The sequence below is a fragment of the Eucyclogobius newberryi genome, unplaced genomic scaffold (assembly GCF_026437365.1).
Source record: "Eucyclogobius newberryi isolate DKJ021-1_F unplaced genomic scaffold, fEucNew1.0.hap1 SCAF_13, whole genome shotgun sequence".
NCBI lineage: Eukaryota > Metazoa > Chordata > Actinopteri > Gobiiformes > Gobiidae > Eucyclogobius > Eucyclogobius newberryi.
The window spans coordinates 3367372-3384435 of record NW_027315757.1 but is presented as its reverse complement, the minus strand read 5'-3'; the positions used below and the strand labels follow the sequence as shown (position 1 = coordinate 3384435).

The window sequence follows — 17064 nt, the reverse complement described above, 5'->3', positions numbered from 1 at the left end:
GGTCCATGTTTAGTGCTGACTCTGGCACCAGCAGGAGGCCGGTCCATGTTTAGTGCTGACTCTGGCACCAGCAGGAGGCCGGTCCATGTTTAGTGCTGACTCTGGCACCAGCAGGAGGCCGGTCCATGTTTAGTGCTGACTCTGGCACCAGCAGGAGGCCGGTCCATGTTTAGTGCTGACGCTGGCACCAGCAGGAGGCCGGTCCATGTTTAGTGCTGACGCTGGCACCAGCAGGAGGCCGGTCCATGTTTAGTGCTGACTCTGGCACCAGCAGGAGGCCGGTCCATGTTTAGTGCTGACTCTGGCACCAGCAGGAGGCCGGTCCATGTTTAGTCCTGACTCTGGCACCAGCAGGAGGCCGGTCCATGTTTAGTGCTGACTCTGGCACCAGCAGGAGGCCGGTCCATGTTTAGTGCTGACTCTGGCACCAGCAGGAGGCCGGTCCATGTTTAGTGCTGACTCTGGCACCAGCAGGAGGCCGGTCCATGTTTAGTGCTGACTCTGGCACCAGCAGGAGGCCGGACCATGTTTAGTCCTGACTCTGGCACCAGCAGGAGGCCGGTCCATGTTTAGTCCTGACTCTGGCACCAGCAGGAGGCCGGTCCATGTTTAGTCCTGACTGGCACCAGCAGGAGGCCGGTCCATGTTTAGTCCTGACTGGCACCAGCAGGAGGCCGGTCCATGTTTAGTCCTGACTCTGGCACCAGCAGGAGGCCGGTCCATGTTTAGTCCTGACTCTGGCACCAGCACGAGGCCGGTCCATGTTTGGTCCTGACTCTGGCACCAGCAGGAGGCCGGTCCATGTTTGGTCCTGACTCTGGCACCAGCAGGAGGCCGGTCCATGTTTAGTCCTGACTATGGCACCAGCAGGAGGCCGGTCCATGTTTAGTCCTGACTATGGCACCAGCAGGAGGCCGGTCCATGTTTAGTCCTGACTCTGGCACCAGCAGGAGGCCGGTCCATGTTTATTGCTGACTCTGGCACCAGCAGGAGGCCGGACCATGTTTAGTCCTGACTCTGGCACCAGCAGGAGGCCGGTCCATGTTTAGTCCTGACTCTGGCACCAGCAGGTGGCCGCTCCATGTTTAGTCGTGACTCTGGCACCAGCAGGAGGCCGGTCTATGTTTAGTCCTGACTCTGGCACCAGCAGGAGGCCGGTCCATGTTTAGTCCTGACTGGCACCAGCAGGAGGCCGGTCCATGTTTAGTCCTGACTCTGGCACCAGCAGGAGGCCGGTCCATGTTTAGTCCTGACTCTGGCACCAGCAGGAGGCCGGTCCATGTTTGGTCCTGACTCTGGCACCAGCAGGAGGCCGGTCCATGTTTAGTCCTGACTCTGGCACCAGCAGGAGGCCGGTCCATGTTTGGTCCTGACTCTGGCACCAGCAGGAGGCCGGTCCATGTTTAGTCCTGACTATGGCACCAGCAGGAGGCCGGTCCATGTTTAGTCCTGACTCTGGCACCAGCAGGAGGCCGGTCCATGTTTAGTGCTGACTCTGGCACCAGCAGGAGGCCGGTCCATGTTTAGTCCTGACTCTGGCACCAGCAGGAGGCCGGTCCATGTTTAGTCCTGACTCTGGCACCAGCAGGAGGCCGGTCCATGTTTAGTGCTGACTCTGGCACCAGCAGGAGGCCGGTCCATGTTTAGTGCTGACTCTGGCACCAGCAGGAGGCCGGTCCATGTTTAGTGCTGACTCTGGCACCAGCAGGAGGCCGGACCATGTTTAGTCCTGACTCTGGCACCAGCAGGAGGCCGGTCCATGTTTAGTCCTGACTCTGGCACCAGCAGGAGGCCGGTCCATGTTTAGTCCTGACTGGCACCAGCAGGAGGCCGGTCCATGTTTAGTCCTGACTGGCACCAGCAGGAGGCCGGTCCATGTTTAGTCCTGACTCTGGCACCAGCAGGAGGCCGGTCCATGTTTAGTCCTGACTCTGGCACCAGCACGAGGCCGGTCCATGTTTGGTCCTGACTCTGGCACCAGCAGGAGGCCGGTCCATGTTTGGTCCTGACTCTGGCACCAGCAGGAGGCCGGTCCATGTTTAGTCCTGACTATGGCACCAGCAGGAGGCCGGTCCATGTTTAGTCCTGACTATGGCACCAGCAGGAGGCCGGTCCATGTTTAGTCCTGACTCTGGCACCAGCAGGAGGCCGGTCCATGTTTATTGCTGACTCTGGCACCGGCAGGAGGCCGGACCATGTTTAGTCCTGACTCTGGCACCAGCAGGAGGCCGGTCCATGTTTAGTCCTGACTCTGGCACCAGCAGGTGGCCGCTCCATGTTTAGTCGTGACTCTGGCACCAGCAGGAGGCCGGTCTATGTTTAGTCCTGACTCTGGCACCAGCAGGAGGCCGGTCCATGTTTAGTCCTGACTCTGGCACCAGCAGGAGGCCGGTCCATGTTTAGTCCTGACTCTGGCACCAGCAGGAGGCCGGTCCATGTTTAGTCCTGACTCTGGCACCAGCAGGAGGCCGGTCCATGTTTAGTCCTGACTCTGGCACCAGCAGGAGGCAGGTCCATGTTTAGTCCTGACTCTGGCACCAGCAGGAGGCCGGTCCATATTTAGTCCTGACTCTGGCACCAGCAGGAGGCCGGACCATGTTTAGTCCTGACTCTGGCACCAGCAGGAGGCCGGTCCATGTTTAGTCCTGACTCTGGCACCAGCAGGAGGCCGGTCCATGTTTAGTCCTGACTCTGGCACCAGCAGGAGGCCGGTCCATGTTTAGTCCTGACTCTGGCACCAGCAGGAGGCCGGTCCATGTTTGGTCCTGACTCTGGCACCAGCAGGAGGCCGGTCCATGTTTAGTCCTGACTATGGCACCAGCAGGAGGCCGGTCCATGTTTAGTCCTGACTCTGGCACCAGCAGGAGGCCGGTCCATGTTTAGTCCTGACTCTGGCACCAGCAGGAGGCCGGTCCATGTTTAGTCCTGACTCTGGCACCAGCAGGAGGCCGGTCCATGTTTAGTCCTGACTGGCACCAGCAGGAGGCCGGTCCATGTTTGGTCCTGACTCTGGCACCAGCAGGAGGCCGGTCCATGTTTAGTCCTGACTCTGGCACCAGCAGGAGGCCGGTCCATGTTTGGTCCTGACTATGGCACCAGCAGGAGGCCGGTCCATGTTTAGTCCTGACTCTGGCACCAGCAGGAGGCCGGTCCATGTTTAGTCCTGACTCTGGCACCAGCAGGAGGCCGGTCCATGTTTAGTCCTGACTCTGGCACCAGCAGGAGGCCGGTCCATGTTTAGTCCTGACTGGCACCAGCAGGAGGCCGGTCCATGTTTGGTCCTGACTCTGGCACCAGCAGGAGGCCGGTCCATGTTTAGTCCTGACTCTGGCACCAGCAGGAGGCTGGTCCATGTTTAGTCCTGACTGGCACCAGCAGGAGGCCGGTCCATGTTTAGTCCTGACTCTGGCACCAGCAGGAGGCCGGTCCATGTTTAGTCCTGATTCTGGCACCAGCAGGAGGCAGGTCCATGTTTAGTCCTGACTCTGGCACCAGCAGGAGGCCGGTCCATATTTAGTCCTGACTCTGGCACCAGCAGGAGGCCGGACCATGTTTAGTCCTGACTCTGGCACCAGCAGGAGGCCGGTCCATGTTTAGTCCTGACTCTGGCACCAGCAGGAGGCCGCTCCATGTTTAGTCCTGACTCTGGCACCAGCAGGAGGCCGGTCCATGTTTAGTGCTGACTCTGGCACCAGCAGGAGGCCGGACCATGTTTAGTCCTGACTCTGGCACCAGCAGGAGGCCGGACCATGTTTAGTCCTGACTCTGGCACCAGCAGGAGGCCGGTCCATGTTTAGTCCTGACTCTGGCACCAGCAGGAGGCCGGTCCATGTTTAGTCCTGACTCTGGCACCAGCAGGAGGCCGGTCCATGTTTAGTCCTGACTGGCACCAGCAGGAGGCCGGTCCATGTTTAGTCCTGACTCTGACACCAGCAGGAGGCCGGTCCATGTTTAGTCCTGACTCTGGCACCAGCAGGAGGCCGCTCCATGTTTAGTCCTGACTCTGGCACCAGCAGGAGGCCGGTCCATGTTTAGTCCTGACTCTGGCACCAGCAGGAGGCCGGTCCATGTTTAGTCCTGACTCTGGCACCAGCAGGAGGCAGCTCCATGTTTAGTCCTGACTCTGGCACCAGCAGGAGGCCGGTCCATGTTTATTCCTGACTCTGGCACCAGCAGGAGGCCGGTCCATGTTTAGTCCTGACTCTGGCACCAGCAGGAGGCCGCTCCATGTTTAGTCCTGACTCTGGCACCAGCAGGAGGCCGGTCCATGTTTAGTCCTGACTCTGGCACCAGCAGGAGGCCGGTCCATGTTTAGTCCTGACTCTGGCACCAGCAGGAGGCCGGTCCATGTTTAGTCCTGACTCTGGCACCAGCAGGAGGCCGGTCCATGTTTAGTCCTGACTCTGGCACCAGCAGGAGGCCGGTCCATGTTTAGTCCTGACTCTGGCACCAGCAGGAGGCCATTGCCTGAGGTCCTCAGAGTCCGATTTTTCATATGGCCCTAACTCATTTTGGTCCATGGGCCAAATTCCATGCTCAGGCTGGGTCACGGGCCGAACATAACGTACAAAAAAACTATTAAAAATATAAGAACTAAATGGCTTTATTTAGCCTAGTAATAGTCTGGTTGGTCGGACAATAAAAACACAGAATAAAACAATAAAAACACGATAAAACTTACAGTGAGCAACACACATACAACAATAAACAGTCAAATCAGTCCCTAAAGCAAAATGTAATTAAAAGGCTTGACTAAATAAAAAGGTTTTAAGCTTTAAAAGCAACAACTGAGTCCAGTGACCACAGGGAGAGCGGAGACCTCAGTGAGCGAGGGCGAGTGTACGCTCTGAGGTCCTGATCCAAAGACCTCAGTGAGCGAGGGCGAGTGTACGCTCTGAGGTCCTGATCCAAAGACCTCAGTGAGCGAGGGCGAGTGTACGCTCTGAGGTCCTGATCCAAAGACCTCAGTGAGCGAGGGCGAGTGTACGCTCTGAGGTCCTGATCCAAAGACCTCAGTGAGCTAGGGCGAGTTTACGCTCTGAGGTCCTGATCCAAAGACCTCAGTGAGCTAGGGCGAGTGTACGCTCTGAGGTCCTGATCCAAAGACCTCAGTGAGCGAGGGCGAGTGTACGCTCTGAGGTCCTGATCCAAAGACCTCAGTGAGCGAGGGCGAGTGTACGCTCTGAGGTCCTGATCCAAAGACCTCAGTGAGCGAGGGCGAGTGTACGCTCTGAGGTCCTGATCCAAAGACCTCAGTGAGCGAGGGCGAGTGTACGCTCTGAGGTCCTGATCCAAAGACCTCAGTGAGCGAGGGCGAGTGTACGCTCTGAGGTCCTGATCCAAAGACCTCAGTGAGCGAGGGCGAGTGTACGCTCTGAGGTCCTGATCCAAAGACCTCAGTGAGCTAGGGCGAGTGTACGCTCTGAGGTCCTGATCCAAAGACCTCAGTGAGCTAGGGCGAGTGTACGCTCTGAGGTCCTGATCCAAAGACCTCAGTGAGCGAGGGCGAGTGTACGCTCTGAGGTCCTGATCCAAAGACCTCAGTGAGCTAGGGCGAGTTTACGCTCTGAGGTCCTGATCCAAAGACCTCAGTGAGCTAGGGCGAGTGTACGCTCTGAGGTCCTGATCCAAAGACCTCAGTGAGCGAGGGCGAGTGTACGCTCTGAGGTCCTGATCCAAAGACCTCAGTGAGCGAGGGCGAGTGTACGCTCTGAGGTCCTGATCCAAAGACCTCAGTGAGCGAGGGCGAGTGTACGCTCTGAGGTCCTGATCCAAAGACCTCAGTGAGCTAGGGCGAGTGTACGCTCTGAGGTCCTGATCCAAAGACCTCAGTGAGCGAGGGGAGTGTACGCTCTGAGGTCCTGATCCAAAGACCTCAGTGAGCGAGGGCGAGTGTACGCTCTGAGGTCCTGATCCAAAGACCTCAGTGAGCGAGGGCGAGTGTACGCTCTGAGGTCCTGATCCAAAGACCTCAGTGAGCGAGGGCGAGTGTACGCTCTGAGGTCCTGATCCAAAGACCTCAGTGAGCGAGGGCGAGTGTACGCTCTGAGGTCCTGATCCAAAGACCTCAGTGAGCGAGAGGGAGTGTACGGTCTGAGGTCCTGATCCAAAGACCTCAGTGAGCGAGAGGGAGTGTACGGTCTGAGGTCCTGATCCAAAGACCTCAGTGAGCGAGAGGGAGTGTACGGTCTGAGGTCCTGATCCAAAGACCTCAGTGAGCGAGGGCGAGTGTACGCTCTGAGGTCCTGATCCAAAGACCTCAGTGAGCGAGGGCGAGTGTACGCTCTGAGGTCCTGATCCAAAGACCTCAGTGAGCGAGGGCGAGTGTACGCTCTGAGGTCCTGATCCAAAGACCTCAGTGAGCGAGGGCGAGTGTACGCTCTGAGGTCCTGATCCAAAGACCTCAGTGAGCGAGGGCGAGTGTACGCTCTGAGGTCCTGATCCAAAGACCTCAGTGAGCGAGGGCGAGTGTACGCTCTGAGGTCCTGATCCAAAGACCTCAGTGAGCGAGGGCGAGTGTACGCTCTGAGGTCCTGATCCAAAGACCTCAGTGAGCTAGGGCGAGTTTACGCTCTGAGGTCCTGATCCAAAGACCTCAGTGAGCGAGGGCGAGTGTACGCTCTGAGGTCCTGATCCAAAGACCTCAGTGAGCGAGGGCGAGTGTACGCTCTGAGGTCCTGATCCAAAGACCTCAGTGAGCGAGGGCGAGTGTACGCTCTGAGGTCCTGATCCAAAGACCTCAGTGAGCTAGGGCGAGTTTACGCTCTGAGGTCCTGATCCAAAGACCTCAGTGAGCGAGGGCGAGTGTACGCTCTGAGGTCCTGATCCAAAGACCTCAGTGAGCTAGGGCGAGTTTACGCTCTGAGGTCCTAATCCAAAGACCTCAGTGAGCGAGAGGGAGTGTACGCTCTGAGGTCCTGATCCAAAGACCTCAGTGAGCTAGGGCGAGTGTACGCTCTGAGGTCCTGATCCAAAGACCTCAGTGAGCGAGGGCGAGTGTACGCTCTGAGGTCCTGATCCAAAGACCTCAGTGAGCGAGGGCGAGTGTACGCTCTGAGGTCCTGATCCAAAGACCTCAGTGAGCGAGGGCGAGTGTACGCTCTGAGGTCCTGATCCAAAGACCTCAGTGAGCGAGGGGGAGTGTACGCTCTGAGGTCCTGATCCAAAGACCTCAGTGAGCGAGGGCGAGTGTACGCTCTGAGGTCCTGATCCAAAGACCTCAGTGAGCGAGGGCGAGTGTACGCTCTGAGGTCCTGATCCAAAGACCTCAGTGAGCGAGGGCGAGTGTACGCTCTGAGGTCCTGATCCAAAGACCTCAGTGAGCGAGGGCGAGTGTACGCTCTGAGGTCCTGATCCAAAGACCTCAGTGAGCGAGGGCGAGTGTACGCTCTGAGGTCCTGATCCAAAGACCTCAGTGAGCGAGGGCGAGTGTACGCTCTGAGGTCCTGATCCAAAGACCTCAGTGAGCTAGGGCGAGTGTACGCTCTGAGGTCCTGATCCAAAGACCTCAGTGAGCTAGGGCGAGTTTACGCTCTGAGGTCCTGATCCAAAGACCTCAGTGAGCTAGGGCGAGTGTACGCTCTGAGGTCCTGATCCAAAGACCTCAGTGAGCGAGGGCGAGTGTACGCTCTGAGGTCCTGATCCAAAGACCTCAGTGAGCGAGGGGGAGTGTACGCTCTGAGGTCCTGATCCAAAGACCTCAGTGAGCGAGGGCGAGTGTACGCTCTGAGGTCCTGATCCAAAGACCTCAGTGAGCGAGGGCGAGTGTACGCTCTGAGGTCCTGATCCAAAGACCTCAGTGAGCGAGGGCGAGTGTACGCTCTGAGGTCCTGATCCAAAGACCTCAGTGAGCGAGGGCGAGTGTACGCTCTGAGGTCCTGATCCAAAGACCTCAGTGAGCGAGGGCGAGTGTACGCTCTGAGGTCCTGATCCAAAGACCTCAGTGAGCGAGGGCGAGTGTACGCTCTGAGGTCCTGATCCAAAGACCTCAGTGAGCGAGGGCGAGTGTACGGTGTCATCAGATCGCTGATGTACAAAGGGACCTGACCATGCAAAGCTCTAAAAGTCAGAACTAGGATTGTCAGTGTTTTACACACATTAGTGAGTCATGTTCAGACTTTATTACACTCTGACGTGTGTTTTCACCTGTGGATCCTGATTTGTCCAGGTTTTACACTGGTTTGGAAGTTTTTCCTCACAGAGCATCATCACAGAAGTTTGTTTTCTTGTTGTTAGCTCCACATTAGCGGCGCTTTTAGCTCAGCTCTAACGTCCACAAACCGTCTCCTTTATTTCTTCCCCATGTTTCCCAAAACCACACATCTCTTTCCCTGCTCAGACATATACTCTACAAGTCTAGTTTAGTGCACATTGACACTTTTCAGCACTCTGCACTTGCTCCAACAGCGCTGAGCAGTGCGGGGGACAGGCAGATTCTGCAAAGGACTGTGGGACTTTTAGTTCTAGCGATAAAAGCATCGGAAATGAATAAATATAAATTAGAACTGTTCGGTGGGCCTGATTAAAAAATCTGGGGCCGCATTTTTGATACCCCTGCCCTAACATGTCTGAGATGTGCTTTGGTGCTTGGCCATGGAGAAACTTGTAGGCAAGCAGAGCTGCTTTAAAGTCTCTTCTCTGAGCCTGAAGCCAGTGCCGAGACCTGAGCCTCAGGAATGACAAAAGGGGCTGAAAAGTGGTGACCAACCAGAGCTTTGCAGATACTATTGGCAGAAATCTAGACTGCTGACTAACTCTTACATGATTAACGCATAGTTTCACAGACTATAATTTGAACCCTAACCCCAGTTTCATTTTTCAGGAAAGTACATTTTTAATTGAAATTCTAGGTCAGCAGATCAAATGTGTAACAGAACAGTGCAGGACATTGGCGTCTGTGATGCTGCATTTCTTTGTGACGGTGTGTGTTGTGTGCAGCGTGCCTGGCCACCACTCACTCTAAAGCCATCCACAAACTGGACATCCCGTCTCTGGACTGGCCCATAGCACCCTTCCCCAAACTGCAATATCCTCTGGATGAGTTCACCAGGGAGAATGCGGCAGAAGAGGCCCGCTGCCTCGAGGAGGTACTCTCTCTGTCTCGCTCTTTTCTCTACTCCACCCAACTTTAAGTTTGAATCTGAAACACAAGAAAACAAAAAGGTGGAGGGTTTTTTTGCAGTTTTTTTTAAATTAAATAGTTACCCACAGGTTATCTTTTGGGGTGTTTTCATCATTTGAGTATGTATCCTTAAAACAAGGCAACACTTTAAGACAAAAACTAGTTCACCCTAAGGACAACATGCCGACACAAAAACAGAGCAATAAGAGTTTATTAATTGGATAGAATACACGATAGAGTGACTACAAGAGCGGGACATAGCACAGAGCACAGAAGACACTCTAGTTCAGGACCACAGAGTGTTGTGCATCTTCTTCTTAAAGACACAAACCGCTCTTTTGAAGACAGTGAGGTGAAGATTCTAAGCAAGTGAAAAGATGGTTTTAAGAGGAATCAACAAGACCATTTTTGTTATAAAAGGGAACCCCTCTTTAAACAGAAATGGAGGTTTAAGGTCCAACCTGCCAGTTGTATACAATAGTGTTTTCAAGCCATGGGGCGGGAGAGGCCCTGGCCATGCTAATCAGGTACTCTGGTGATGAGGAAGTGACAGTCAGTTTACAATAGGAGGTTGATAGTCCATTACAGGGCGCTACGGATACAAAGAGTAGTCTCAAGTGAAACTATAAACACCCATCAGGAGATTCAGCCCGGTGGGTAGGGCTTACTCAGAGCTGTAGATTAAGAATGACTCTCGGATGAGAGTCGAAATGTCTTGTTTTTCTAAAAACATATATCGTTTTTTACAATATCCTTTTAGAATGGAGCTAAAACGGTCTCCATCCATTCTCTCTATTGTTTTATACAAGCCTCTCCAGCACTGCCAACGTTTTATTGATTTTGATTTTACTGAGATGTTTCAGTCGTATGCACTGACTTTGATGGTTTGGTCATTACAGGTGATTTCAATGTTCATGTTGATAATGTTTATGACAGAAACGCTAAAGAGCTTGATGCTGTCCTTGAAACCTTCAGTCTTACTCAGCATGTGAGAGGCCCCACCCACAGCAAAGGACACACTCTAGATCTCATAATTACAAAGGGGGTAAATATTTCTAATGTCAATGTGGACGATGCTGCTCTCTCTGATCATTTCTGTGTCTTTGACATGTCTGTTTTTCCCATACTGCTGGTCCTGCAGTTGTTTGGAGGAGAAACATAAATGATGGCACAGGTGCACTGTTTTCTTGTAAAGTAAATGATTTATTGAACCCTGTTGTTATATCTAGTGTTTTCAATGTTCTGGAAACCATTGCCCCTATAAAGGCTAAAATGAACAAATGAGGATTCGGTCTGTACAACCTCATTTTATGTAGAAATGGGCAAGGATATTTTTCTGATATAATTGGAAGCTGCAGTAACAACTGGCGTGTCCTGTTGCCACAGTAACAGATGAACAAACCCTCCAGCTCAGCTGCCGTTAGAACTCATTTCCACATCCAAGTGTGATGAGTTTGCATTATTCTTTAATGACAAAGTTCAGGTTTAGGGCACTATGTGTGAGCGTTGTGTGAGTAGACTTTTGCTGTGCTGCAGGTGGAGGACCTGATTGTGCGCTGGCGGCAGAAGGGCATGCCCGTGGCAGGGATCGTGGTGGAGCCCATCCAGGCAGAGGGAGGAGACAACCATGCCTCTCCAGACTTCTTCAAGAACCTCAGGAATATTGCACGCAAGGTACACCGTCATTTAGTTTCACTCCTGGTGAACAATACTTAAGGGGTTGTAACAGACCGCGGCGTCCAAAGCGTCCAGTTTACATTCAAAGTCTATGTAAACGCGCGTCAAACGCCTTCTGCGTTTTCCGAGGCGCAATTTCTGCATTTTTGCGGCGCAATTCCTGCGTTTTCCGCGCTCTCTGCGCTTTGGACGCGCGTCCGAGGGTCGAGAGCGTCCAAAGTGTCCGACGCCGACATGTTCAGCTTTGTCCAACTTTCTGCGTTGGACGTGAGGCAGCAGCCAATCAGAGATGATGCTCCAGTGTCCACGACCCTGGCCAAGGCCTGACTGAATAAAAAAGTTTCAAGCTGACCTTTGAAAGTAACAACAGAGTCCAGTGACCAGAGTATGGGCACATCCGGGCTCAACAGCCTGGAAGTATCGGTCTCCTCTGGTCCGAAAACGAGTTTGAGGAATCACCAGCAGTTTCTTATCCAAAGACCTTAGTGAGCGAGGGGGAGTGTAGGATGTGATCAGATCACTGATGTACAGAGGGACCTGACCATGCAAAGCTCTGAAAGTCAGGACTAACATTTTAAACTGTATCCAGTAGGAGCCCGGCAGCCAGTGAAGGGCTTTGAGGGTGAAATGTGGGCCCTTCTCTTTGTGTGGGTTTTGGACCTGTTGTAGACAAGAGAGCTCCTTCTTGTTAAGACAGGAAAACCAACTATTATAAGCGTGAAGAGATAAAAGCTTGAATTATGAGTTCCAAATCATTTTGAGATACCATTTTCCTCAACTGATAGAAACAGTTCTTAGTCGACTGCTTGGAGTGGTGCTCTAAAGACATGTCTCTGTTAAAGAGGAACACCCAAGTTTCTAAGACTTGGTTTAGCAGTCTGGCCTAGATCATCCAAATACTGGTTTACCATCATCAGGGGCAATAATCAGTGTTTCTGTTTTGTCTGCATTTAGCTGCAGAGAGTTTTTACTCTCTATGATTGACTCAGCTTCTGAATCTCAAAAGGCTTAAAAGAGCAATATAGCTGAATATTGTCAGCATTAGGAGACATCACTGAACTCTAATGATCTTTTCCAAGGGGATTATATACCACAATGGGTCAGGACCCAAATCTGTTCAACAGTATACTATTGTCGACAGTGTCAAAGGTTACAGACGGATCCAACAGAACTAAAACCGTGCATTTTCCAGAATCAGCAGACATTATAATGTCACTGGACACTTTGAGCAATGCGGTTTCCGTAGAATGATGTTTGTGGAAACCAGATTGAAAAGAGTCGTGAATGTTAGACTGTTTTAGGAAGTCTGACAGTTGTTCAGAGCCCACCTTCTCTAGGATCTTGGACATGAACGGGAGCTTTGATATGGGTCTGAAACTTTTGGACAGTAGAAGACTCTAGTGGACAGTAGAAGACTAGTGTACAGTAGAAGACTCTAGTGGACAGTAGAAGACTCTAGTGGACAGTAGAAGACTAGTGGACAGTAGAAGACTAGTGGACAGTAGAAGACTAGTGGACAGTAGAAGACTCTAGTGGACTGTAGAAGACTCTTGTGGACAGTAGAAGACTAGTGGACAGTAGAAGACTCTAGTGGACAGTAGAAGACTCTAGTGGACAGTAGAAGACTCTAGTGGACAGTAGAAGACTCTTGTGGACAGTAGAAGACTAGTGGACAGTAGAAGACTCTAGTGGACAGTAGAAGACTCATGTGGACAGTAGAAGACTCTAGTGGACAGTAGAAGACTCTAGTGGACTGTAGAAGACTCTTGTGGACAGTAGAAGACTCTTGTGGACAGTAGAAGACTCTTGTGGACAGTAGAAGACTAGTGGACAGTAGACAGTAGAAGACTCATGTGGACAGTAGAAGACTCTAGTGGACTGTAGAAGACTCTTGTGGACAGTAGAAGACTCTTGTGGACAGTAGAAGACTCTAGTGGACAGTAGAAGACTCTAGTGGACAGTAGAAGACTAGTGGACAGTAGAAGACTCTAGTGGACAGTAGAAGACTCTAGTGGACAGTAGAAGACTCTAGTGGACAGTAGAAGACTCTAGTGGACAGTAGAAGACTCTAGTGGACAGTAGAAGACTAGTAGACAGTAGAAGACTCTAGTAAGTAAGTAAGTAAGTAAATTTTATTTATATAGCACCTTTCACAGACAGATGTCACAAAGTGCTTCACAAAACACAGAGTAAAACAATAAAAACACAAAAAACTTACAGTGAACAATACATATACAACAATATACAGTAAAATCAGTCCGTAAAACAAGTGCATTTAAAAGGCTTGACTAAATAAAAAGGTTTTAAGCTGACCCTTAAAAGCAGTAACTGAGTCCAGTGACCGTAGGGAGAACGGAAGATCGTTCCAGAGTCTGGGGGCAACAGCCTGGAAGGATCTGTCTCCTCTGGTCCCAAAACGAGTGCGAGGAACCAACAGTTTCTGGTCCAAGGACCTTAGTGAGCGAGAGGGAGTGTATGGTTTTATCAGATCGCTGATGTACGATGGGACCTGACCATTTAAAGCTCTAAAAGTTAAAACAAGAATTTTAAACTGTATCCGGTAGGAGACCGGCTCCAGTGAAGGGCTTTAAGAATGGGTGAAATGTGGGCCCTTCTGTTTGTGCGAGTTAAGATCCTCGCTGCAGAGTTCTGGACCAGCTGCAGACGAGAGAGTTCCTTCTTGTTAAGACAGGAAAACAAACTGATACAATAGTCCAAACGTGAAGACACAAATGCATGAATTATAACTTCCTGGTCATTTTGAGACACCATTTTCCTGAGCTTAGAGATTTTCCTCAACTGAAAGAAACAGTTCCTCGTCAACAGCTGGAGTGGTGCTCTAAAGACATGTCTTTGTCAAAGACAACACCCAAGTTTCTAAGACTTGGTTTTACAGTCTGGCCTAAAACACCCAAGTACTGGTTTATCCCTGGAATGGCATCATCAGGGGCAATAATCAGAGTTTCTGTTTTGTCAGCATTTAGCTGCAACGAGTTTTGACTCAGCCATTGTTTAATTTGCACTAAACAACTGACCAAGGATTTCAGCTTCTGGATCTCAGAAGGTTTAAAAGAGCAATAGAGCTGAATATCGTCAGCGAACAGGTGATAGGACACATCACTAAACTCTTTAATGATCATTCCCAGGGGAATTATATGAAGCAGAAATAGGACGGGACCCAAGACGGAGCCCTGAGGAACTCCACACAACAGATCAGCTGAATCAGACATTATTTGGTTTGCAGCAACACTAAAGCTCCGACCGGATAAATATGAGGAAAACCAATGAAGAACTGACCCCGATAGTCCAATCAGGTCCCTCAGTCTGTTCAACAGGATATGATGGTCGACGGTGTCAAAGGTCAACCGTGCAGACAGATCCAACAGAACTAAAACCGTGCATTTTCCAGAATCAGCAGACATTATAATGTCACTGGACACTTTGAGCAATGCGGTTTCCGTAGAATGATGTTTGTGGAAACCAGATTGAAAAGAGTTGTGAATGTTAGACTGTTTTAGGAAGTCTGACAGTTGTTCAGAGCCCACCTTCTCTAGGATCTTGGACATGAACGGGAGCTTTGAAATAGGTCTGAAACTTTTGGGGTCTGTCAGGTCCAAGTTTGTTTTTTTCAGTAAAGGCTCAACTATGGCATGTTTAAATGGACCAGGAAACACACCAGTAGAAAGAGAGAGATTTACCATTTTGGTCCCCCAGGGGCCAATAACATCAAACACTTTGAGGAAGAGCCTGCAGGGAAGGGCATCTGATGTACAAGAGAATGCTTTCATCGTGGTCACCAGAGCTGAAAAGGCCAATTGTTGTAGACATGCTCCACAGAAACAGGGTTATCACCCAAAACAAGTGGTATTTGGTCTTTGATCATCTTAATCTTATCGGTGAAGAACCTAAGGGAGACCTTATGTTTGAGGGCACAAGCAACCGAGAGCTGGATAGAATGCCGTCTTACTTGTGGAAGAAGCGGTACAGGAGGAAGGAGTCAAGGCGGAATAAATAAAAGGAAAGAACACTGTTGCAAGGATCAGTTGCTTCTCCGTAGTGTAAATATGAGTGAGTGTGAGGAATAAGGTTCAATAACCTGGGATGAATGGATGGGTTGAATTAGCTTGAAGTAGGTGCGAATTCCAAACCCCTGAGGAAAGATTATTGTTTGGTTGAGCTTAGGAGAGATGTAACCTGAGAGGACATCCCAGCAGAATGGAGATGACGACTCCGGGGAATTGAATTGGGAGATAGTAGTCAATAATTAGATAATTAGATGGGGCTGATATGAGCCGATCTGCGATAAGTATCCGCAGTGAACCAAACAAGTGGATGAGGAAATGGTTATGGCAATAAATGGCTTAAGTGGCATGAGTTGGAGCAGCGTGGCAAGCGTGGATTGGACATGCTACACAGCTACGTAGGCATGTCAAGTTTTATTGCAGCAGAGCACCCGAGCCCATCTTGACTGGTGATGGTAGAAAGGGGAGAAGCGGGGATGAAGAGATGTGTATGGAATTAGCATGGCCTGCACAGCTAAAGGGGCAAAAGAAATAAAGGATACTGCTAATTCAAGACTGAGAAGGCCAATCAGAAACTTGATGTTAACGAACGGACATGTGGCCAGTCTCTCTCTGTCTTTTGAGTGGACAGAGTCAAGGCATTAGGCTGGTATAAGAAAGCTTCTGGGTAACAGCGGTGTGGTTTAAAGATGGAGGTGGAGGCTTGGTCCTGCTCACAAACCTCAGTTAACATAGTAACTACATAAGCATTAGTATGACTAATATTACAGACCTATAGTAAACCTGTTTTGGATTTGTCTGGCTCCAGGGCTCCAGGTTTCCTGGTCTGACTTGTCTCTGCCTGTTGCCTGTAGCATGGCTGTGCGTTCCATGTGGATGAGGTCCAGACTGGAGGAGGCAGCACGGGAAAGTTTTGGGCTCATGAACACTGGGGTCTGGATGATCCCGCCGACATTGTGTCCTTCAGCAAGAAGCTGCTGACAGGAGGCTACTACCACAAGGACGAGCTCCAGGCCGACAAGGTGAGGCCACGCTCCTGCGCCACGGACAGCAGCCTGAGTCAAATATACTACACCTGCTCAAAGCTGCAGAACTAATGAGCTCTGCCAAAGTAATGTGAAAAAAACATATTTTATATTATATATTTCATTATACCTCATTTGACTACTTATGCCAGATACATGTTCCACCAGCACTGGTGTATTAGACCAATTTAAATCGTGACACACCGTCATGTTGAACAATGACTGCTTGCCTTGATCGCCCTGACTGTTGCAATGCCTCACAAAGAGTGTAAAGTTTAAACAGACACATGCTTTGTTCCCAGGGTTACCGGATCTTCAACACATGGATGGGCGACCCGTCTAAGAACCTGTTCCTGATCGAGGTTCTGAACGTAATCCGCAGGGAGAACCTCCTGGAGGAAGTGAGGCGCTCTGGGAAGGCTCTGCTGCAGGGGCTCTATGCGCTCCAGGTACTCTTTCTGCTTTTACGCCGCACGCTCTGTTTTTACAGTGCACACGCTGCTTTTTCTGCTTTTTTCAATAGGCCATTAATATTTCCCGATGCATTGGATTGATGGTATTGGTTTTACTCTTATTAATTTATTAATGCTATGAAACGAAAGTTACGACTGTAACTACGGTTCTATGAATCCCGAGGCGGTGCAAAAAGCACTGAATGATCATCCTTGCGCATACACAGGTCGAGAATTAACAACAAAAAATGTAGTAAAAAGTAAAATTGTGCAAAGGTCACGTCCAGAGACACCCCATTCATAGCAGCCCACGAAGTGGAGAGCCCCCTTGTGGAATGGCACCTCACCCCGGAAGGCAGCGGTCGCCCCTGTTGAGCATAGGCTTCCGTGATTACACCGACAATCCAGTGCGTGAGACGCTGTTTGGACAGAACCTGGCCTTTCCACTTGCAGGAATACAGAAGACGGGTAGACTGAGCACGAGCATTGCTTATCACATTCCCAATTTCCCCGGCGTTCCTCGAGATGGTCAGGCCGGGCCCTGCAGTGGCCATACCCACAGTCTCTGTATCTTGAAGCGCCTGCTCGTGGCTGGGAGCACAAATGAGCCCGTCGTCCAGATAGGGCAGAATCCGCAACCCCTGGGCCTGCAAGGGGGACAAGGCTCCAGCGACGCACCTTGTAAACACTTGAGGGGACAGAGATAGCCCGAATGGCAGGACTCTGAAATGGAAGTGTTCTCCCCGGAAAGCAAAGTGGAGAAACTT

At 51.0% G+C, this 17064-nt stretch overlaps 1 protein-coding gene across 1 annotated transcript in view; it reads left to right on the top strand.

The window, feature by feature from the left end:
* abat (4-aminobutyrate aminotransferase) overlaps positions 1-17064 on the top strand; it is a 48992-nt gene that overhangs the window by 24945 nt on the left and 6983 nt on the right. Inside the window, exons 10-13 of the mRNA XM_072442346.1 lie at positions 8938-9086; positions 10658-10795; positions 15675-15842; positions 16148-16294. Coding sequence (XP_072298447.1) covers positions 8938-9086; positions 10658-10795; positions 15675-15842; positions 16148-16294 — 602 coding nt within the window. The remainder of the gene's footprint in view (positions 1-8937; positions 9087-10657; positions 10796-15674; positions 15843-16147; positions 16295-17064) is intronic.